The sequence below is a fragment of the Rhamphochromis sp. 'chilingali' genome, assembly GCF_963969265.1.
Source record: "Rhamphochromis sp. 'chilingali' genome assembly, chromosome: 22".
Lineage (NCBI taxonomy): Eukaryota > Metazoa > Chordata > Actinopteri > Cichliformes > Cichlidae > Rhamphochromis > Rhamphochromis sp. 'chilingali'.
The window spans coordinates 2,393,172-2,417,699 of record NC_137950.1 but is presented as its reverse complement, the minus strand read 5'-3'; the positions used below and the strand labels follow the sequence as shown (position 1 = coordinate 2,417,699).

The 24,528-nt window shown below is 42.9% G+C and overlaps 1 protein-coding gene across 4 annotated transcripts; it reads right to left on the bottom strand.

Moving 5' to 3' along the window:
- Positions 1-204: 204 nt before the first annotated feature.
- Positions 205-24,277, bottom strand: mtr (5-methyltetrahydrofolate-homocysteine methyltransferase). 4 transcript variants are annotated; one of them, XM_080872059.1, is made up of 33 exons: positions 23,771-24,277; positions 22,914-23,125; positions 22,713-22,802; positions 22,324-22,393; positions 22,140-22,232; positions 21,678-21,784; positions 21,426-21,485; positions 20,569-20,663; positions 20,359-20,459; positions 20,104-20,165; positions 18,668-18,735; positions 18,510-18,589; positions 18,049-18,161; positions 17,778-17,918; positions 16,995-17,180; positions 16,737-16,916; positions 16,254-16,370; positions 15,834-15,974; positions 15,678-15,767; positions 14,027-14,179; positions 12,262-12,369; positions 11,871-11,971; positions 9,095-9,162; positions 8,111-8,231; positions 6,658-6,739; positions 6,196-6,294; positions 5,916-5,991; positions 5,069-5,224; positions 3,940-4,139; positions 3,591-3,791; positions 2,853-3,045; positions 1,815-1,927; positions 205-1,495 (listed from the first exon to the last, which is right to left on the bottom strand). In XM_080872059.1, the coding sequence occupies exons 1-33, from the start codon at positions 23,811-23,813 to the stop codon at positions 1,406-1,408; spliced, it is 3,810 nt and encodes a 1,269-aa protein (XP_080728185.1). In that variant the 5' UTR covers positions 23,814-24,277; the 3' UTR covers positions 205-1,405. The 4 variants fall into 4 exon arrangements, with proteins under 4 accessions (XP_080728185.1, XP_080728186.1, XP_080728188.1 ...); XM_080872060.1 differs by having other exon boundaries at positions 206-1,495; positions 23,739-24,275; XM_080872062.1 differs by lacking the exons at positions 18,510-18,589; positions 20,104-20,165; positions 20,359-20,459; ... (6 more) ...; positions 22,914-23,125; positions 23,771-24,277 and having other exon boundaries at positions 206-1,495; positions 18,668-18,722.
- Between the last annotated feature and the right edge of the window lie 251 nt (positions 24,278-24,528).

The following is a 24,528-nucleotide window of genomic DNA, read 5'->3' as shown; positions in this document are numbered from 1 at the left end:
AAGAGGCCATCTGTAGTAGTCCTCAGCATGAAGTCATTCTGGTCCCGACCAATCATCAGACCTCTCTTCTTATCCCAACTTTCAGGTTTGTGTTATGGGCATCGTCCATGTCAAAGACAGCTTCTGTTTTCACAGATGGACTTTTTGCTTCTACAAAAAGGTGAATCTGAAAGTTAAACTCAGAAAAAAGACAGAGCCAACTTTAAGCTTAAGACTGGTTTATTTTTAATTATCAGAAATCCACAGTCTTCTATGTAAAAATAAAGGGGACTGAGAAGGTATCAAAGTTCCATAAAAACGTTGAACAGACACTGCAGCATTAAGATTTGTAAAGAGCACTTAACCAGCAAATCTTTCAACTGTCGAATCTCCTGATTTGACATCTGAACATGGCTGCACCCCGAGCGGTTTAAGATCAACACTGGCTGCCATCATAATGACACTGAAAAAATATCCAGAAACCTTTTTTCATGGTTTATGTCAGAAAATGTTCTTAACAACAATGCTGTCACATTTCTCCTTTAGTCTGCCAAGTATCTATAACTGATCCATAAACTACATTTACTTTGATAAAATGTTTAGAAAACCAACTACACAGAAATCACAATGTAAACAGTAGTGATCACAACCCTTGTGCTGAAATATTACAATAGTCTGACTAAAGCAACTAGCACCAAAATTATTTGGCAGAAACAGCATTATAACCTGACATAATCCGTCTTCTTTCCCTAAATGTGCAGACGAAGAACAGTTGTTTGAAATGTTTTATGTATATGTTGTTTTTAAACTTGAACAACATGCTGTCATTACGAGTGTGTTATCTATTATGCCAGCACATTTCAGTTTCCATATAAGATGCTGCTAAAGTTTTAGAAATAAAATGACCAACGTGAAATTAAAAGTTGAACACATTCTGTGTTTGTCTACAAATCTTCTCTTTACAAATAAAAAGCTAAAGTAAAATCAGTTGGTATTAACGAGCCCTCGTGAGTATCATTGGTTTGATTTGATCTCTTCTGTGCTTCACTTCTTCTAAGTGATCTTTGTTTGAGGGCATGTGTAAATGGTGTTCTCCAACAAGTATTAACCTTTAATTGCACATTTGGAAATCGGCCATTGAATGTGCAGCAAGAGCAGCAACAGCAGTTTTAATTAAGCACTTTGCTTTTTCAATTTTTTTTAAAGAAAATACCACTATGTGCATCTGTGCAGTACCCGACAGACGGATGAACTGTCAACAACTGGCATGAAATGTTTTCCTGTAGTGTTTATCGTAATAGAAAAGTCTGAGGCCCTGTGTCTTTGTACAGGGATGTCAGTGAGAGGGAGTGACAGCAGTTACAGCAACAACTCATGGGAGCCAAAGTGGAATGGTTGGACTGTAAACTGGATCCTCTGTTGCAGCTTACACTTCATTGTCATAACCCAGGATGGGAGCGAGCCATCTCTCCACCTCCTCCACATTCATCTCTTTCCTGCTGGCATAGTCCTCCACCTACAGATGAGATGTGCACAGAGGCCACAAGTTTAGCTCTTGTTTGGGAAGAGACCCGCAGCATATCAACTAAGTTTGGCCGGTGTATGAGCAGAAAGATTCAGGCAGAAATGGAGCGCATAGAGAGACCAGGACATGGACAAAACAGAAAGCAGCACAGGAACTGGACATCTCTCTTTTTCAGGTTTAAGACCTTAAGAAATCATGACCTGCAGATATTAGATTAAAAACAGTCTGTTAAATGAAACTATAGTTGACACATTCTCGTAGTAAACATGTTCAACACTGATGTACAGTGAGGCACATTATCAATGGATACCTGCTCCTTGGTGATCTTTCCAACAGCAAAGTATGAAGCCTGAGGGTTGGAGAAGTAAAGTCCCGACACAGAGGCGGCAGGTGTCATGGCCAGGGACTCTGTCAGACCAATGCCTACAGTCACACACAAATGCACAAGTAAACACAAAAAGAAAACAAACACCCACACAACCCTACGCACACATGGAAAAAATATAGTAAATAAAATGTCCATGAGACAGACAGCAGATCAGTGTGTTGCATAAAAAACTACACCTAGCGTGGTTAGCCTCTCAACTGACATTTACGGGGTGGTTTTTAAGCCGTTGCGTGCACTACATCTGAGGAGATCATTACCTGCTCAGCCTACCCGTGCTCTGTTCTGTTTGGCACCCTGTGCAGATGCAACACCCGATCTCAAGCACACAGGTATATAAAAGCACTCTCACCTGTATGCTTTTTGCATGAGTGTGACTTTTCCTCTAAAAGGTGATTTGAAGCACATGAATGCACAATATCAACATACTGTCATCGTGATAAATAGGTGTAGAGAGTCACCTGAATCCATGTCCTGGTTTAGTTATAAAAACTGCAGCTGGAGTTTGGAGGCTGTGAAACTAAACCCCTGATTGTGGATTATATGCAGTAATGTGATTTGATCAAATGTTCATGATACAAATGTGAATACAGAAAGATATTTATGCATATCTGATTATTTTCATAGGCTATGAACATTTGCACACAGGCAGAAAACTGGAAGATTTCATTTGAAATTTGTACAAAATGAATATCTGAGGTTCATCCAGACTGTTCCACACTCCTCAAAGGTTCCGGTTCATGCTGACATCACAGCATCACGCAGCTGCTGCAGAATTTCACTTCACAAACCAGTAATTCTGATTATTTACTGCAATACTTTGTCGTCAAAAATACTTATGGAAGTTAAAGACGTCTGTCTAAGCTAATCCAACCCACTCATCTGTTCAGCATAACGTTTGTACTTAAGCAACAATGGATCCGTTTCAGGGAGTCAGATATGATGTGGTTTTGGTGTTCTCACCAGTCTTCTCCTGGATATTAGCCAGGCTCCACATCATAGTCTTCTCTGTGTGGTCAGGCTGGCTGGGGTAGCCAGCTGCCGGTCTGATTCCTTTGTACCGAACTCTGTGGAGATCCAAGGTATGCAGAGCCTCATCTGTGCTGTAGCCCCACAGCTCCTTACGCACACGAGCATGGAGCTCTTCAGCAAATGCCTTCATGGTGGACAGATGGACAAAGAAGAAACAAGTGAATGGAAACAATGCCTCTAAATGGGTGTTTATAACCTGGACACACTGTTCCCATATTGTATCCAGCTGCCTCTGGATACTGGAGACATCAAAGGACTATATGCCCGCAAGCACAGATTAAAAAGTAGGGTGTCAGCTGGAAAAGCATATACAGAAGTTCCCTTCCCTAAACGAAACTGTAGACTCTCATACTCCATTGTTCATCAGACTTTAGCAATCCCAGCTGAGATCAGAGCAGTATAATGTAGATGAGCGCTAGTAGTCAATGCAATGGCTGAGAGCTGAAACCAAGCACCTCTAACATGAAACGCCTGCACCCCCTGCAGCTAATGGCTATGACTTAAAATTGCAAGCTATGAATTTGAAACAAAAAGAAGAAAGGATTTTTAAATGGTAACCAGCTGTTACTTGCAAGTAACCCTAGAGTTACCGTGCCAACATTGGCGCTTGTACTGTGGTATAATTACCAAGGAGGAAGGAAGTTTTTAATGTTTTACAGGAAACAGTACCTCAGCTAGTCGATCGGCCAGAGCTTTCACCATGATGCTATTATAGTCGTCTCCCTGAGCTTGAAACTGCTGACTCAGTTCTTCAGCTCCAAACACACCCACAGCAAACAATCCAATGTAGTCTGCCACACCGCTGTCTACAGGGGCCACAAAGTCAGACACACACAGGTACGGCTCGGAGGAGGAGCCATCCTTCTCCACCTGCAGCACAAACACACAACACTGTTGAAAGAGCGCTGACAGAAAGGAGACGTTATGTGTTTAAAAATGAACATATTACAATACTTCGATTATACAGGACAAGATGTTAAAGGTGTCTGTCGCAGCAGGATAAATCACAATCCCTCACCTGCTGCCGTAAGCCGTGGAACGTGGCGATGGGTTCTGTGTCCCCGTCCACTGCAGCGTCATCTTTGTACACCCTGATGTCGTCGCCGTTACTCTGGGCGCGCCAGAATCCCACCAGGCCCCGCCCCTTTAGTCTGCAGTCATCAATCATCTGGTGGATCAGCTGCTGGGCATCATCAAAGAGTTTGCGAGCTTCTGAACCTGCAGTAGCCAAAGATCACGAGTTCAGTGGCTTTCCCTGAATTCTTCCACTGTTTGCTCTTCTTGAAGCTTCATACTTTTATTCTAGTTTTCAAGACATGAGACCGTTTGTGATGAGGCTTCTGTGACAGGTGTTCACTGGATTTCTCAAGGACATCATTTTCTGATACTGCTCATTTGCTGTCGACGTTTTTCTTTCCACTTGTCCAGTTTCCTTACATTTTTGAGGAAGCGCCGCACACGCCCAGACAAGTTTTTAGTTAATAGCTCTTTGGAAATGGCCCTGTTGCTGTAAGAACACTATTTCCTGCCTGTCAAGCTGTGTTATCTTTGCCGTGTGTTTTTGCAAGAGGCTGCTGGTAGCACAGCGGCCAAGTTACAAATCAGGTACAAGAACTGGGCCCAAAACGAGTGGAAAGGGGCTGTACGAAGAAAACCCCTGAAAGACCTTCAGAAAGCCTTAAGAACACTGGGAAGCAAAATGTAATCAAATAACAGGGCGGTTCAAGACTTATTTATGGCTTAGTTTGTATGGTCTGATTCATTAATCAGTAAAATTGTAATCAGTAAGATTGTGGCTTAAGAGTTGCGAGTTCGCCTTGTAATCGGAAGGTTGCCGGTTCGAGCCCCGGCTCGGACAGTCTCGGTCGTTGTGTCCTTGGGCAAGACACTTCACCCGTTGCCTACTGGTGGTGGTCAGAGGGCCCGGTGGCGCCAGTGTCCGGCAGCCTCGCCTCTGTCAGTGTGCCCCAGGGTGGCTGTGGCTACAATGTAGCTGCCATCACCAGTGTGTGACTGTGTGTGTGAATGGGTGCATGACTGGATGTGTAAAGCGCTTTGGGGTCCTTAGGGACTAGTAAAGCGCTATATAAATACAGGCCATTTACCATTTACCATATATTTCTAAATAACCCTGACTGAGCTTGTACCAACGGTCTTGTCATTGAAGATCTTCGGGTATCCCCTGTTGGGGTATTTTCCTCTCAGCTGCCACACATCAAAGAACGGCTTCCAGTCGATGAAGTCCAGCAGGCTGTTCAGATCGTACAAGTCAAACACACGAGTGCCCAGGAACTGAGGACAAACTGAAACACAGAGAAGTCTGCTCACAGTTCTGTATGTGCTTGTTTCAGCACCTGAAACCAAGGACAACGAGGGCTGCAACCATAGAGTAATTCAAATAATTAGATCATTTAAAAACAATTCTCAACACAAAGTCTTTGCTTCGAGGCTCTGCAGTGCGCAGAAGTTTTAAACAGTGTAAATGTGACCGTTTCACCCACATCTGCTACTAAAAACAATCTGCAATACAAACGTATTTAGGAGCAGTGCACGAGTAAAAGGTCAGAGTCTGCTCACACGCCACGAAGAGCAAAGAGGCGGAGCCGTTACCGAGGTGTCCTAAACAGCAGCGCTGTTCCTGTGATTATCATTAAAGACTAGCAGGCGTCCTTCATCGAAGCACCTGATCAACGAACTCTGTAGCTGCTCCATCCACTGCTCTTTATTTTACACAATCTGCAGTGATCTGCAGTGCAGTCCAGAAGAAACTCTGAAACACCCGCATTTTTCCCTTTTATATATTTATTATAGCTCACTAATAAGACAAAAGTATTTCTCAACGATTACTCGATTAATCGATGGAATTATTTACAGATTATTCGACAGCTGCAGCCCTAAATGCAACATTTCAAACTTCATCAAATGCAAATATTTTAGCACCTAATTAAAATGACACATTAGGTAACAACTACTACTGGTCATTGCTTGACTTGCCTGGCTGGGGCAGCGAGTGCCAGTCTACCTTTAATGCCTTCTCTCTCGCCTGGGACAGAGACAGGTAACAGCGATCCTGAACACACAGGGAGACAGTTGATTATGTCACAAGTATAACTCGGTGTCATCTACATATTTATTCACATGTGCCACGAACAGTCAAGTATGTGATTTCATTAACAGCAGCTCCGCTGTACAATGGTAAAGGGTGGAGAAACCACCGTTTGGTCACAGGAAATGTTCCATGTTTGGTTTCTTTTTCTCTACTGGCTGCTTTTACCTTCAGGGAATCATAGTGCTCTTGTCTGATCTCCTCATACTCCTCTTTCAGCTCCTCGAAGTACTCTTCCTTTGCCGTTTCATCCAGCAGCTGTGAACACTGAGACAGCCCGGGGAAAACGTGAAGTCAACACCACATTTTGTACTCCTTAAACAATGTGTAACCACACAAAGCCTGTGTGCTGGAAAAACTGATTTACATCCTGTACGGTTTAAAACTGAACCACACAGGATTTTTAGACAATTTGGAAGATTTTGCTTGATTGGTGCAAAAAGTTGAACTTCTCCCCTCAAAGCAGTATTAGCTATAACATGGATCATTTTATTTAGATTCATTTGAGGCTAGTACTGTCATTTCAAGTCAAATGTGTATAGAAACGTTCCCAATTTTAATGTTGTTTTTTTGCCATCCATCGTTCTTGATCATGGAAAAGTTGGAGTCAAGGCAGGCAGATGTTCTTACCACCACCACACTCCTGGAAGCATCCAGAACATGGATAACAGGGCAGCTGTAGCGAGGGGCAATCTTCACTGCTGTGTGTACCCTACCCAACACAAAGTACAGGTTATTATTCGACTGCTGCACTTCTGCTTACAGAAGGATTGTCTATACAAACAAATAAGGAGGCCCTGATGCTCTTATAGCCTCTCGAGGCTGCCTCACTTTTGGAGTCAGCCTCGAGTGGCTAGAAGATGAACTGCATCAGTGAGTCGATCCCAGTGGATACAACAAAAAAAGCTGTTTTCTGTCTGGATCGAAAAACAAAAGAAAACAACTGTTTCGGCCTCTGTGGACAGTTTCCAATGTTGTGACAACTCTGAAGTTACATTTGAACTAAATTATCTACATACTTGAGAATGGAGCTGGGCTACTTTAGGAAATTACAGTATATTACTCACTGCAAAGCCTACAGTGATTCTGTGCAGCATGCTTCACGTGTTCCACATTTTGTCATTTCTTCCAAAGTAGATTCATTTTTTACGTCCCCTTGGCTGAGTGTGAGGGTCATTGTCCCGTTGGAGCCTTCACCCCAGTCCCAGGTCCAGAGCTCTCTGGAGCAGGTTATCATGAAGGATATCTTCCTCTTGACCCTGACTAGTTCCTGCTGCCAAAAAACATCCCCACAGCATAATGCTACCACCACCATGCTTCGCTGTAGGGATGTTACTGGCCAGGTGAAGAGCAGTGCCTGGTTTCCTCCAGACACGAAGCCAAAGAGCTCAACCGTTCTTTCATCAGTTCCGAGAACTTTCTCGTGGTTTCTTTGATGTGCTGTACCTTTAACTTCTCCACAAAGTAATGCTGGATTTTTCCAGAGTGACCCCGATTGCTCAGATTGGTCAGGTCAGCTCTTAGAAGAGCCCCGATGGCTCCAAACGTCTCCCATTTACAGATGACGGCGTCCACTGAGCTCACTGAACTCTTCAATGCTGCAGAAATGCTTCTGTATCTTGACCCAACTCTGTCTTGGAGGTCTATAGACAATTCCTTACAATTCCTTGGACTTCATGGCTTTGTTTGTGGGCATACGCTGACAACTATAATTCTCATTATGGGATATTGTCCACAGAATTGTTAAAAATTCATTTAATCAAATTTTCTTTCTTTTTTCCCCCTAAATGAAAGTCTGTATATTGTTCACATGATCAAAATAAATTGAACACAAACGTAAAAAAAATCAGGCTGTAACAGGACAAAATGTGGAACAACTGAAGCCCTGTGAATACTTTCTGTCAGGCCTGCAAGGCTTTTGCAAATTCTTCCTTCCGTTTTCATTGGGGACTCTAAATTCGCCCCGAGATAAAATATGTGGGCGACCATTAGTGCATCTCCTACACGTAACCTTCGACTTGAACTTTTCAGTACATTGTATCTAGTTCAGAATTAGAGCTTTGTGATTGTAGGTATGCAATACTTTGATGTGGTGGCTCCTCCAATCAGCAGTGGTGTGGTCATTCCCAGTCTCTCCATCTCTTTGGCCACATAGATCATCTCATCCAGAGAAGGGGTGATAAGACCAGACAGACCAATGACATCTGAGGTACCAAAGCAAGTACACAAATGCTGTTACAAACTAATAAGTCTTAATCCTGCAACAATACTTTGAGCTTTTGCTTAAAAGGGTCTTATTGAAAAATGCAGGCTAAAATGACAACACGCACAAGTGTTTAGGATGCAATCAACTCAGGAAATTCTTTAAATGTATATATTATTTTCTTCATCTATGCATAGAAAGAAAATGAAAACCTGTGAAAACCTGCTAGAGAGAAAAGTCTAAATAACAACAAAAGACTCCATGCACAGCTGTGCTCACACACTAATGATTAACAGGATCAACCAGTTATTTTCTAACCTTTCACTACCCAAGGCTGCTATTGTTTACGGTCATATCATGATTAGAAGTTGTCCTGCTTTTTAATAAGTTAGTACACAAAAGCAACAAAATATCCCATCATCATGCAAGATTACAGACTCGTCACTGCTCTATCGTTAGGACAATAACCTGACAGGAGCATTATATATTAATGCTTATAGAACAATTAAATTGCTTCGGGACTCTCAGACTGTATTTCTTACTGATACTTACCATGGAAACACTCAACTGGCTTCCAAATTTAGGTAACAACAGTTATATATCACACAAGTCAGAATAAATCCTGTAAACTTCTCCTTGACACATCATGGTATACCCACGAGCAGCTCCACCACACAGGCTGAGTAACTTTCATTCTGCCTAAAAGGCAAAAACTAGGCTAAAGATATCCAGCTACTGCTTAAATGCCAGCAACGTCCAGTAATGAATGAAGGCCGCTTGGATGAACATTTTAACATTATTAAATAAACCTCTGTGAAATGAAACTTTCCATAACGTTTCTGTCAGTCTGATCTTTACAGTTACCTGCTTTCTGTGTAACGGCCTCTCTGAGGATCTGATCACATGGAACCATTACACCCAGGTCGATCACTCTGCACGAGAACAGCAGAAGCAGCAGGAGAATCAGTTTGGTCTGTTTCAGCTGCATACAGGAAGCATGTGAATATAATGCATATGCATTGTTGTTCCTAGAGTATTTAAAAGTAGAATGGGAGGCAGAGCCTTCAGTTTTCAGGCCCCTCTTCTGTGGAACCAGCTTCCAGTTTGGATTCAGGAGACAGACACTATCTCTACTTTCAAGATTAGGCTTCAAACTTTCCTTTATGCTAAAGCATATAGTTAGGGCTGGACCAGGTGACCCTGAATCCTCCCTTAGTTATGCTGCAATAGACGTAGGCTGCTGGGGATTCCCATGATGCATTGAGTTTTTCCTTTCCAGTCACCTTTCTCACTCACTATGTGTTAACAGACCTCTCTGCATTGAATCATATCTGTTATTAACCTCTGTCTCTCTTCCACAGCATGTCTTTATCCTGTCTTCCTTCTCTCACCCCAACCAATCACAGCAGATGGCCCCGCCCCTCCCTGAGCCTGGTTCTGCTGGAGGTTTCTTCCTGTTAAAAGGGCGTTTTTCCTTCCCACTGTCGCCAAAGTGCTGCTCATAGGGGGTCATATGATTGTTGGGTTTTTCTCTGTATCTATGAAGCGCCTTGAGGCGACTTATGTTGTGATTTGGCGCTATATAAATAAAATTGAATTGAATGCAGTACTGACGATGGAAGAAGGATAAGAAACTATGAAAGAACCCAGGACAGCTTAGTGGAGATGTTTATCGTGATGTGTGTAGTTATGGATTAACCAGTTGGCCCGGGCTAGCAGTCATCAATTAGAATTTAAGACAAAGATGGTCATTAGTACCAGTGGAAACCCACCACCATGGTACTCCAGCATACACAGTCCATGTCTTATTTTGTCTTTATGGGAACTATTTTATTTTCCTAATATTCTCTGAGAATGTAAAAATTATTACACAACTGCAGAAATTCTTATTTAAGAGTGCAAAAATAAATGAAATGAAAATAAATATTCAGTTGTTCAGTTAGCGATTCACAGTGAAGGATTGTTCATGTCGCTCAGCATTTAAGTGCAGCAGCACACACGCACTGAACTACAGCTGTTAAAGTAGCGCTGCTCAATTAATCGAATTTTAATCACGATTACGATCTGGGCTTTCAACGATCATTAAAAATGACTGAGCCGATTATTAGCACCTCCCTCGTGCTTTACTCTCGCGCTGCTCCGTGTGGCAAATCGAGCGCACCTCTCTGCATTTCGAACACCTGTCACAACAATTGAGAGGACCCGAGGGAAGCTCGGAAAGCTCAGCAGAAGTTATTTGGAGAGGAGAGTGACTGCCGTTGGTTGAAAAGAGGTAAAAAAAAACTTCAGTGGTTGGAAACATTATGGGTTCAGTCAGACGTGGATCAAGTAGACACAGTGTGTAAACTTTGCTACGGTGTCGTAGCTGCACCACAGAGCAACACTGCAAAGTTCACTAAACAGATGTTTACATTTTTCATTTATTTCTTATATTGCAAACATTTGCACATTATTTTATAGTATTTTTTTAAAGTCATTATTCAATACATTGTTATTGTTAACCCTTTAAATCCCTGTAGAACCGGAACCGTGTAAGCTAGCGCAATAATTTGTTTTGCATATGAAACCGGAGGAGTTGTACTTACTTCTTATGCCATCAGCTTGTCCTCGGTCACGGTTTCCTTCCACATATAGTTTTGCAAAAACCGACAGCAGCAGCTGCTCAGCTGAACGGAGCGAGCGAGGAGGAACATGTGACTTCAGCAAGTCAGTTAAGTACACAGGAGCCAGACCATTTAAAGATTTAAAAACCAATAAAAGGACCTTAAAACGAACCCTAAAATCAATGGGAAGCCAATGCAAGGAAGCCAGAACCGGAGTGATGTGATCGAATTTCCTACTACCGGTTAAAAATCGCGCTGCCGCGTTTTGCACTAACTGCAGGCGTGACAAGGTGCCCGACCCGACCCCTATTAAAAGGGAATTACAATAGTCCAGACGTGATCGATATATGTAAAAAACAAAAACGATTTTCAATTTTTTTGTAGTTTATTGCGCTTTTTTGCAATTAATGTAGTTACTATGGACTTAATGCAGACATATTATTAAAATATGGGCTATAACAGTTGTATAGCAACTTGAAATGCTCCCACAAATGGCACTACAACATGTAAAAAAATAATATAAGCTCTGGCGGACTTGGTTCTATGGTAAAGGGTTAAATAAATATCGTCAAATAATCGCGATCTCAATTTCAGTGAAAATAATCGTGATTATCATTTTTGCCATAATCGAGCAGCCCTATGTTAAAGAGCAGTGAAATTTGGATGCTTTCTACTTCTCTCCCACAATGCAACACTAGTCCCTGTGGAGGATCAAAAGGCAATGTGAGGTGCGTTACATCACTTGACCTAGTGAGTGCACTGCTGACAGTACCACTGAGCTTAACATGTAGCCTCAGAGGACTGCAGTCTGTAAACAGAGGGATCACCCAGTTAGTGGAATATTAATGTTAATCCCCCCCAAGGCTGAAAAATGGCACTTTATTATAGTCTTGATGCATAATTTCAAATCCAATCGACTGGTTAAAGCAAGTACAAGTTCAGTCAGCTGCAGCCACTTAAGTGCTGCAAGTACACAGATTACAATGTAAATGTGTTTAGTGGGAAAGGCAAGACGCTCAGCAGCAAACTACTGTTACCTGAAGTTGTTGCAACCCAGCACTACGCCTACAATGTTTTTGCCAATATCGTGGACATCCCCCTTCACTGTAGCCAGAACTATGGTGCCTTGGTAGGGATCCTGCAGACAAAGAGAAAACAATGAGGGGAGGCCCACGGCAAACCTGACCACTCTGAGTGACATGGCTTATTCCCTCCAACTTATGAAAACATTTGTAGAAACATTACATTTTGAGGCATTATTATCATTTATCAGTTATTCCAGTATTTGCTTGCTTTATCTTATTATTGTGGAACTCATATTCATGTAAGCTGTGAAAGTGCTGTACAGATTCTGCACACACAAAGCTTTTGGAAAAGAAAACAGTCAAAAATAAGAAGTGCTCTGAAGTCTCCTCTAAATGCACTGACCGTCTCATCACAGGATCCAGATGCAGCCATGAGCTCCTGCCTCTCCTTCTCCATGAAAGGAATCAAATAACTAACCGCCTTTTTCATAACACGAGCCGACTTGATGACCTGCAGACACATGACTGCTGACTCAGACATCTTTGCACATATAGGAAGAAACAGTCAAACGATTAATGTGTTTTGGTGAAGGATAAAAACCTCCTGGGGAAAGGTTCATACAAAGGTTCACTGAGATAAACTGAAGTCTTTCGAAGACACAAGTAAACTGCATTCACTACAACGAAGTTCCCAATCCTGTTAAGTGTGGAAGCCGCACACAAGGTCAATATAATCAGTGTAATTTTCTTAAACTGCTTATGTAATAATTATTTAATAATAACTATTTGATTGAAGTGAAGACCTTCTGGTTTCATTTTTAGTTTAAATTTTAATCTCTGGTTTAATAAGTTACTGCAACTGTCTGGGAGTGCGTCGTCTACGTAACTGAATCCTGTCTCCATCCACAAATCCCCAGTGCCTCAGTGCAGCTGGCCCCTACAACACCAACAGCACAACAAAAACTCCAGTAAAGGAAGTGGGCTCTGTGCTTATGTACTCCAGGACTGCTGCTGTAACAGGAGGATTATCGACTCACCGGAGTTAGAGGCGATGGCCCTTCAGTGCAGGCCCTTTCATTGCAGCCATCGCTTACATCTCCCACGATGCTAACAGGACACTGGACCATGCACAATAATATCAAGCAGGCCTACTAAGCAAAATGACTGTACTCTAATCCACCCACCCAACGTTATTGTCAAATATGCCGATGACACCACTGTGGGTGGGCTAATCTCTGATGGAGATGAGAGTGTACAGGACAGAGGCAGTGAATTTGTCCCGCCGATGCTCAGAAAGCAACCTGAAAAAACAACCTGAAACTGAGCGTCCTTCAAATAAACGAACTCGTCATGGACTTCAGGAGACACAGACAGCTCCACTGCCGTCTCATCATAAATGGAGAACGGGTGGAATCTGTCTCCACCTTCAGGTTTCTGGGCACCTACATCTCCGTCGACCTCACCTAGACCCACAACACCACTGCTGCATTTCCTCCGTGTCCTGAGGAAGAATAACTTGGATCAGAAGTTCTTGCAGCCCTCAGTGGAGAGCGTGCTCTCCTACTGCCACAACTGGGAACAGGAAGTAAGTAACACCGTCCAAAAAAATCATTGGCTGCCCTCTGCAGTCCTTGTAAGCCATCCCCGGATCCTTCTGTCTGAGGAAAACCAGGGTCATTACAGGTGACCCCTAGAAGCCCACCCACCCGCTGCCCTCTGGATGGCACCTCAGGTCAGTCAGGACTCACAAACAGCTTCTTCCTCTGGGACATTTGGACTGTTAACAAACACTAAAAGAAAATATTCATATTTCATCCCTGCACAGTTCGTGTGGAGCACCCACAATTTCACTGTACATGCACAATGACAATAAAGGCCTATTCTATTCTATTCTATTCTATTCTATTTTCATTCAAAGGAAAAGGGGATTTGGTGATGAACTGAGTTTCTTTATTAGCCATAATTACTTCTTTAGACAGTTTTATCGGATTTACTGAAATAAACTTGGGGATCTGTCAGGATATTTGACTAAAACTAAAACTGGTCATTTTATTTGAGACAAAGCAAAGCTAAAGTTGTTCCCACACTGTGCCACAGAAACGGTGTTCACCATGAAATTTGACCATAATCAGCTGCCAGACCACATGCACTCAAAGTCATCATCGTACCTGTGGCAGGAACATCTTTCCAGCTCCAAACAAGTCTCCCACCGCCTTCATGCCGTTCATCAGGGGTCCCTCAATGATACGAAGGGGTCGAGTGTAGCGGTGAACCTGAGCCCGACACTCTTCAACATCCTCCACCACATACTTCTCTATTCCCTAACAGCATCAATACAAGACGGACCATTAATAACATCTGGTGTTAGGAACATTTTCAAAACAAAGTCAATATATATAAATTTCATATGTGGAATTTGAGGCAATGTTTGAACATGAATACTTCCCAAACTATTAAAGATAAAATCCAGACATTTTCACTCTCCCTCCTTAGAGTAAAGTAAATTAGGATGTGATCATTAGAACAGATACGTCTAAAACTATCTGCCACGGCCTTTCAAGTTCCAAAACAAAAAATACTCCAAAAAAGGGCGTGGGCGGCAAAGGGTGGTTTGTTTCAGAACGCACTTCCGACTTGATTCTTTGAAAAATAAATGCTGTTTACTTCATGGCAAAATAAAACCCAAAAATCAACCCAATCATTTCTTACAACTTAGATGTAAATGAAACTTAATCCAACTCCACAAGTTCATAAAGTGTCAATGTCCCACCCGACCACCAAAACCCCCCCAAAACATTTCCAGCACACCCCACAGCGTGCCCTTAATCTCTAAATTAATGGGAGGTTCCAAAAGTTACCAAACGTATCACGACGTCTTCAGTCTCAGCTGCTTTCCCCAACCCCAAGGTACATTTGGATAACGACTGAAACCAGCACTACTGGTGAACAAATGGGTGTGAGGTCAGTTCTTTGGATCATAATTATGCAACTTGTCACGACTATTGAAAAACAATTAACCGTTCACCTCACGAGGATCCGACAGAGACTGACAATGCTTCTACATACTCTTCACAAGGTGTTTGAATTAGGGCTGGGTATCGCCACGGATTTCTACAATCGATTCGATTTGAATCAGGGAAATTTTGCCTCAGACAGTCAGAAAAATTATACATCTCATCATTTAACAGTACATATCCATATTTTTCTATCTATCAAAAGAAAGCTGACACTGTGAGACTTCATCAGAGGTGTGAGCTTCACAGCAGAGGCCTTTGTGTCAAAGTGACTGAGGATAAAACAGAAAAACATGAAGCAGATTTTCCTGGCCTGGTTTTTTATAACTGCTTTAAAATATTCTGCAGTAGCTAAAAAAAAACCATGAATCAGCATATGAACATAACCTGATGCTGCTGAAGTGAAGCAGAGCAAAGTTACAGAGGTTTGATTACAGACACAGCTGAGAGTCTCTGGCATCATTTTAAAGTTTACATTTCTTCAGTATTGAACAGCAGAAATGAGGCTTTCTTGGTCTTTTTCAGGGACGACAACAGTTGTTCTGGAGCAGTGGAGGTTGATCAAGCCTTGAAAGCCGCTGCTACTAATTCCAGGGATAACAACAGGTCCCACAACTCAAGCACTTTGTTTTCCAATCTGTGACTTTTTGTATACAATCTTTTGTTATTTATTACTATTTATATTTTATTCCTGCACAGCTGGTGTGGAGCTCTATAATTTTGTTGTACATGTACAATTACAATAAAAGGGCTGTTCTCTTTCATCCGTATTTTATTGTATAACAGAAACATCCGATTACCTTACCTTTATCAGAGCGTACTCCAGCCGCTCCTCTACACTTCCTTCCCTCCACTCGTCTGTCCGAATGATCTGCTTCCCTCCTTTGGTGTTGTTCTGTTAACAAACATCTGTCAAGCAAAGCAACAACAGCTTGGTGCTGCGTGACATGCGTGTGTGTACCTGTGCGTAGGCCAGCAGCTTCTCCGTAGCATCGCCATCTCTGTTCCAGATGAGGTTCTCACACAGTGTCAGCAGTTCCTTGTCGATGTCGTCATAAACGGGCAGGTTCCCTGCATTCACTATTCCCATATCCATACCGTTCTGTCGCGGCACAGCGGATAGCAACATAAAGCTAACGCAGACAAACTTCTTATTTCTAATAAGAAATGTGTAGCTCGTTACATTTGGAGGCAAATTTCATTGAACTAAAGATCATTTGTTGTTACAGAGTTCCAACAAGTACACTGCAAGTCTTTGTGAGAGCGTTCTGAATCTTCACATGCAGTTTCACTCTTTCTTTCTGTTTACGCTCACTACATCTAATAATAACAAAACACAAAAATGAAGGCCCGCACTACAACCGCTCATCTTCATGTTTACCTTGATAGCACGGTACAGAAACACCCCGTGCATAGCTTCTCTGATCACCTCCATTCCTCGGAAAGAGAAGGACAGGTTGGACAGACCTCCGCTCACCCTGGCTCTTGGCAATGTTTCCTAAACATCAACGCCGATGCAAAAACACATCACGGTTACACCAACCAGAATCAAAGGTTTGTGTTGTGATTAATGTGGATCTACAGAACTGATGGACTATTGAATAAAACTTCAAACAGCTGATTAGAATAGTTTAAGCACAGTTTCTAGCCTGTACAGTAAATATCACTTAATGAGAATTAATGCTGTTGTCCTTATACTTGAATGACCTTAAGGCATTTTTTAGCCCTGAAATCTACTAGTTATATAAGTTAGTTAGAAACACCAAACTACAGGAAGATAAAGGATGAGGTTTGTAAGTAATGTGGCTGCTAAAGCACAGATGCAAACTTTGAGGGATGAGATGAAGTTGTGTTGAGTCTCTACCTTAATAAGTTTAGTGGCCGCGATGAAGCTGATTGCATACTCGTTGTGTTCCTCCATGCCTGTACCAATGGTCAGGATGTTGGGGTCAAAGATGATGTTGTTTGGGTCGAATCCCACTTTGTTGACCAACAGCTTGTAGGCACGAGTGCAAATCTCCACTTTGCGCTCCGTATCTGTGGCCTGCAGAGGACAGCACGCTTATCAGCAAGTTCATGTGTGTCTGTCTGTGTGTCCACATGAGCGAAGGCATGTGCAAACCTGCCCCTCCTCATCAAAAGCCATGACCACCACAGCAGCTCCGTAACGCTTCACAGTGGCAGCTCGGAGCAGAAACTCCTGCTCGCCCTCCTTCAGACTGATGCTGTTCACGATGCACTTCCCCTGGCAGCATTTCAGCCCAGCCTCAATCACTGAGAAGTTAGAGGAGTCGATGCAGAGAGGAACCTGAGGAAGGGAAGAAGAGCTGAAGGGAAACAAAAACAGCCTGCAGTGTGTACATCATCATGTCCACTGATGCACTGATCAGATCAGGTATCGCTGACAACAGACAATCACGTCTTTACTACACTATTCAGTAGCAGCTTTGCTGCTCGCTGCCTCCATGCTCTGCTGCTAACAGCAAAGTGTCAGCGATACAGTCAACAGTATTTCATACCTGCACTACAGAACAGCTTTACTCTTATGTTTGGAAACTGCTGAACACAAAGACATCTCATTATCACTCAGCTTATCTCACAGATTAGGAAAAGCATGAAGTGTAATACAGGACCGAAGCATATTGTTGTTTCAGCTAACAGAAAGACACTGATTGAAAGCAGCTTGGTGAAAACCTTGAGCTCATTCGTCAGTGTGCTCAGAGCGAAAGCTGAAGCTTGCTGATATTTAACAGGTGACAGTTTCACCATCTATGCGGGGGCAGGGGAGTGTTTGATAACCTCATCACACTCTGAGGCTCTGCTTACACTACGCCGGTCAGACTGTACTTCTATTTCTGTAATGTATGCTGTACTCATATGAATGTTTTGCCTTTGAATGTCCTACCCGAGCAATATCTGGCTCAGAAGCAATGAAGCTACAGAATCGAGCCATGGCTTTTGGTCCGTCTAGCATCCCTTCATCCATGTTTATATCCAGGACCTGAGCTCCCATCTCCACCTGGGCCTTAGCGATGCTCAGAGCCTCCTTCACATTACACAGAAAAGCCAGTTGAGAATTAAAAACCTAACAATCACAATCAAACTTCTGAAAGTGAACAGCATTAATGTTAAAAACAACACGAATAAATTCAGGTAATATTATTAAATTAAACTACCTCATAGTTTCCAGCCATGATCAGCTTAGCAAATTTGCGTGACCCAGCCACATTGCAACGCTCACCGATGTTTACAAAGTTGGTGTGTGGGCCAACGGTGAACGGTTCTAAACCTGCAAACAAAAGAATATGTTGTGTCCTGCATGAAGTTAAATCAACAAGCAGCCCTTTAGCACAGCAAGCTTACAACAACTGCTTCTGTTCTGTCAAAGGTTCGGCATGTTTATACTCAATGTTAGGATTTCTTTTAAAGTTTGAAACTTTGTCTCCTGCTAAAGAAACCAGGAGATGGAAATGAAAGCAGAACAGCTTTGATCAGAACTCCTGAATTTATAAACCAACTGACAATCTCCGTTTGGAATTTTAACTCCCAGAGTGCAACGAGTTTCAAAGTCTGACGTGCAAACACCGTTTCTACCGTGTGTGTCGTTCTGCAGCTTGGTAACGAGAGGTTTTACTACCAGAGAGCAGCAAGTAGTCTTGATAAATATCAGCAGCAGGAGCTCTCGGCACACAGTGTCTGACTGCTTCAGCTATGGCTCTGTATGGGAGGAGGGAAACAGAAAACTGGAGTGTTATATTTGAGGCAGACGTTTTATTATGAAAATGTTATACTGACCTTATGTGTGATGGAGTAGTTCCACAGCAGCCTCCCACAATATTCACAAGTCCATCCATGGCAAACTCCTGCAGACAGGACACAGTCTTATGACTGATTTATGCTTCAGCAGGAAACTTACGTCTTAACCGGAAACCCATTTTAACCCAACACATTAACCTTCATTCATTCGTAGATCGCTGACCCAATGTGTAGCTACAGGTTATGTGGAAGGTTACAGCACAGGGTTAAAACGGGTGTCTGGGTGTTACGGCTGTGGCCATAACAACACTGTGTGCGCTGTTTTGTTCTGTGTCTCTTTACTGTGCTTAAGACTCTTTGCAGGTCCCTCCCCTAATGAAGAGTAGTGAGCAGCTGATTGGACCGTGGAACACGTGACCGCGTTCAAAAAGCCGCTCTGACAGCTCCCGCAGGAGAGAGAGAGAGAGAGTGGAGCGAGCAGCTTGACAGCCGACGCGGTCCTGACCCTGGTTTTCCAGCCTACACTGTTGCTGTGCGTTTGTGTGAGCGTGCTCAGTGAGAGCCGCTCCTGGTGCATTAACTTAGTGCTTAGGCTGAAGCGGAAGGGGTGAGCCACCTTTTCCTTTGGAACAGTTTTCTCCTGTTTGCCGGGTTAGGCAGCGAGGGTTAGTGTTGTCCTTTGTTTGTTCTGTTTCGTTCTTAGGGTTTAGCTAGTTTTCTGGTGGGACTTAGTTGGTTTGGTTTATTATTTTGGCCTGGGTTCACCCTGGAGCTGTGCTTCATTACCTTCAATAAAATCACCTCCTTTTACTCACAACTGGTTCTGGATGTTTGGCTTGGGAACCAGGGCGGGGATTTGTCTCTCTCTCCTCTACACGCCTAGGCTAGGGGCGTAACACTGGTTACGACAGACTTTCCACAGAAGTCCAAACAAAGTCAGCACAACTCCTCAGCAACCCCAGACAGGTTTTTGTCTTTTAATACTGTTTTCAGTCACACTGGATGGCAGCTGGCAGGCCTCCAGCTTAAGCTGACAGTAGCACCTGCATGGAAGCTGAGAAATGTAGTGCTGTCAATGAGGCCAGCTACAGGTGATCAACCTGGGATATCAGGATATCAGATTCAGGAGGAAATCAGGAGTTTCTCTTGTGAGAGTGTCCTAGGTTGACGTAGGGAAGGTTAACCAAGCATCTTTTTCCCAAGGTGGGAGAAGTCAGAGCTCCAAGAGGAAACCTGTGCGAGCACAGACAGATGATATTTAACAAACTCCACACAGACGGACCCCATCTGGGTTGGACCTCGGGACCCTCCAGCTCTGCGTCATCATTCTGTTCAGACGGTGTAAAGCTAATTGCTCTGACTCAGTCTAAGGGGACAAGTGGACCCTTCACTGCAGGGTCTAGGTTTTCTGTCCCTTCCTGTACTGCTTTACACCTAAATGTCACTCAGGAAAAAACAAACAAAAAAAATCAAACCTTTAAATTGGAGGCTGTTACTTGTGGAGTTTCATCGTACCCTCCAAATGTGTTGGGAAGGCCTAACAGAGAAAGATAACATGTAGATATGATGACATCACATCTTCCTGGAGGCTCTGAAAGATGTTGCAGCAGGAACTGCCTGGACTACATACACGATGAACCTGCTATACAAAGCTGTGGTGTGTCATCAGAATCATCATGGCTTCAGCATGTGTGGTTTGTGTGTCCTCTGCTGTTTACACAGTGTCTTACCTGCATTGGGATAACAGATAATGAAAGCTGTGGTGCTTTTGCCTATGGCCTCAATGAATGGTCTCATCTCTTTTGCCCCCAAAGCACAGTTCAGACCAATACTGCACAAAGAAAGGAGGAAGGGTCTTACTGGGAAGCCATTTGTATCACATCACTGGTTTGTTCTACATTTAGAAGAGCAGCTGTTTGGTTTGATGTACAGTAACTCACCAGAGCGGTTCAGCATGCGATACGCTCACTACAAAGGCTTCTCCGGTCTGACCAGACAGAGTCCGTCCACTGCGGTCCACAATGGTCCCTGAGATCTGTATGAGCACGGTAAGAATTTAATAGCAACTTATTAAGGCTGAACTGATTTCTTTAGAATCACTTTCAATACTTTTCAGCCAGTTCTAAAAACATCTTTGTTAAGCTTTAAAGGATTTTACAAAAATACAGAACAGAGAAAGTTCTTTATGCTGCATTTATTAGGTCTTGTTATAATCCTTCTTATATTTAAGTGTTTAAGAAAAGTCGTGGGACTATCAGCCTTTCTTTTGACACATGTGCAGTAAATGCTGCCTGTGGTGACACGTGGGCAGGTGCTGGAAAGGTTAAAGTCTGTCAGCAAACAGGATGAAGTGTCCTACGAGCTCCCGGCTGCACTGACACACAGTGTACCAACCACCACGGACACCAGCAGGTCACATGACACCCCAAATCATCAGCCTGTGGAAACGTCACACCGGGGACATTGTAGGACATAATAACGATACTTTTTGGTTAAATGTGTCTACAGTGTATTAAACTTTGGCTTATTTTTAAATAACTGATGCAAAACACCGGACTTCCTCAGTATTCTTATTTAGAAGACGCACCATTAATTAGTAGTGAACTGCAATACATTTAGAGAAACACTCATTTTTAGGAAACTATGAGCAAAGTTTCTAGGATGTGAGATTGAAACTAGAATACTCTGAAAATGAAGCCTTATGATGTGTGTTTGTCCACTCCTCGATCCATTCTAGGTGAGGTAAACAGTGTTTAAAAGTCGTGCAGCGTGGAGAAGAATAAAGAACCAGACTTACAAAGACTGGCTTTCGTTCGTAGCTCTTTTCAAATAACAGGTCGATCGCAAACAAGGCAGCCTGCAGATACAATGATCAAGTAGAAAGAGTGTAAAAAAGACTTGCATACAGTTCAAAAGTGCACTCTACTGGTGGAATAAGTTGAAATTCTAGTACTAGTACTTCATCTGTAATGAAGTGTTCATCAGTGGGTTACTCAGTGTTAATCCTTTAACCTTAACATTACCACTATGTAAACAGGATGAGGGGTACCTTTGCATTGGCAGTGTCAAAGATGGTTTCCACTAGAAGGATGTCCACTCCCCCGTCTAATAACCCTCGTACCTGCTCTGAATAGGCTTCTACTAGCTCGTCGAACGCTGCAGAAAACACACACACTTTATTCATTGCAGTTACATACTGTATGGTGCTTATTTGCACAATGACATCATTCAATCTGAGTGTACAGCCCAGAGTTACTTCACAAATCACACATATAATGAAGCATAAAACACCGGTGCTGGAATTCCTGACATTCCTCTTCCCGATCCTGCTAATATGTCCCTAACCCTAAGAGTCACGATATTATGCAAACAGTTGCAACATTAACTGCAGTTCATCAGCCAATCACGCATCTCTTCACACATGCAGCGACAAACCATCTCACCTATCTACATCGACAGTGTTTAAAAGCTAAAGCACAACGTTGGCTGAATAACCAGTGAGCAGTCTTACTGATGTTCCTGAAATCTGGTCTCTCCACACATGGTGAAACAGACAAGGTCTTATTGGTGGGACCCACTGCGCCAGCCACGTAGCGTTTATCCCCTGATAACAAACACAAAGGTGCTGATGAACTCTCTGACACTGCAGCATTGCACAAACACTGGTGACAGTAATGTGTGGCTGTACTGCTGACCGCATTGTTTAGTGACGTCGTCCGCTGCCCTCCTCGCCAGCTGTGCTGATGCTTTGTTGAGACGATAAGCCTACACAACACACACAGGTTTACACCTTAGAGCAACCCGTCATTACTTATTACTGAAATGATTATGTCTCATGTTTCAGTGGAAAAGGTCAGTGTAGTAATATACTTAAGATTAATTAAAATGTCTTTGTTACAGCACATACAATTGAGCTGAACAGTAAATAAATCAATATAATAAAAAAAATACTGAAGACAAATATTTTACTGAGCTGAAACCTGACATTCACAAAAACGACTTCCTTCCATAAAAGGATAAATGACTCATAAATTCTAACATGGTTCCATGCAAGCCAAGCTGTGGTCAAGTAGGGACATCGTACCATGTGTTCAAGTCCGTAGTCTGCCTGGGCGATGGACGTGCTGCTGAAAGTGTTGGTCTCTATGATATCAGCACCAGCCAGCAGGTACTCCTTTAAGCAGCCAAGATGAGGAGAGCAAAGCTTGCACATAAATACAATTACACACCTGCACAGTGCAGGAGAAGTGCAAAGATTCCCATTTCGTTGACTGGATTAACCAACCTTGTGTATTTTGTAAATGATGTCCGGCTGTGTGATGCTGAGAATGTCATTGTTGCCTTTCAGCGGCAGTGTATGTGTTTTGAACTCCTCCCCCCTGAAATCTTCTTCTTCAAGCTTTTGCTGTTGGATCATAGTTCCCATTCCACCATCCAAGACCATGATCCTTTGCTGCAGCACTGCTCTCAGCTCTGACTCCAGTGGGCAGCTGCATCCTGAGCAGAAAGTGGGATGCAGTTATAGAATGACAAACTACATATTACACATAACAGGAGAAAGAAAGAGAAAAAAGTGATCCTGCAGGTGATAAATGTGAGACGGGTGGATTTTTATTCAGCATAACTTAAATATTCTTTGGATATTTTTTGTTTTTTTTACATATGCAGTACCACTACATGGTATATATACAAAGTGTACTTTTTATTTAAAGACTGGGTGACAGATTAGGGTGGGGTCTGGGGCTTCTGTGCTTTATTTCCAGCTGTCTGATGATTTGGTTTTACATCAGTTTGTGATTGAAACGCTTTTCTTTGTATAAAATAAAAAGGAAAAAAAAAAAAAAAAAACAGGCACGAGGCATTCTGCAAGTATTCAGGACTTTTCCCCTTTAATGTAAACACGCACTGACATGATTTGCATTTGGTTTTATACATAATAAAGTACATTATGGGGACATGTGAGCCACGTGCTTCACATCTGATTGTACAGCAGCAGAAGTACACGCTCTACCGCACACATGTGTGATACGAATGGAAACTTGCTGAACACGTGTTTCGTGCAGTGGGTCCCTGTACAGTAGCTGCAGCACCAAGTTTAGCAAACAGATACCTGTTACCGCGGCCAGCACTCCGCATATTTACCCGCTTCTGAGGAGAACGGCTGAAAGACGTTAGTGGGAGCCATGTTGTAAACAGCCTCACAGTCCGTCTGAGGAACACAATGATCTTTTTCGAACTTATCCAGTCGACTCGCTCCTGTTTTGTCGAAGCTTCTTCGGTGATTCGAGGGTCGCCGCAGCACTTCCGGTCTCTTTATTTCAAAATAAAGGTTTCAAAGGGGGAAAAGTAGCGTTTGGACACTGCTCAGAGCCAAGAGTTACAAAACTTTCCCTGTTACAATGTTCTAGGCTGACTCATTCCACGGACAGATATGAGATCAGTCTGCCCTATCTGGCGACTTGCCCACCCAATAAAAACTAATGCAACGTGAAACTGACTTTTGTTCAGCCAATGCAAAAAGCAGCAGTAACCCGTCTACTTCTTATTGGGTGCGCCGCCCACAGCCCGCCTCGAAGTCCCGGGCTGCAAAATACAAAGTGTTCAAAGGAAGAAATAGGCATAGTTAGGTGAAACACGGCCACGCGTGTCGGCACAATGAACGGGTCTCGGGGCTCTAGCCCCGCCCACTATTACTACTGACGTGGCTCACAGCAGGGGCCTCGAACTCCTGAAACTTTTCCACCTGACCCTGTTGCAACACACCTGAATACAGTTAGTAAGTCATTAGCAAGACTCTAGAACTTGACTGCACGCTGAGGTTGCGCTTCAGCCATTTGATTCATGTTACAGCAGCTCATGAGTGAATGAACATGGTGCAATAAAAGTACTATTAGAAGTAC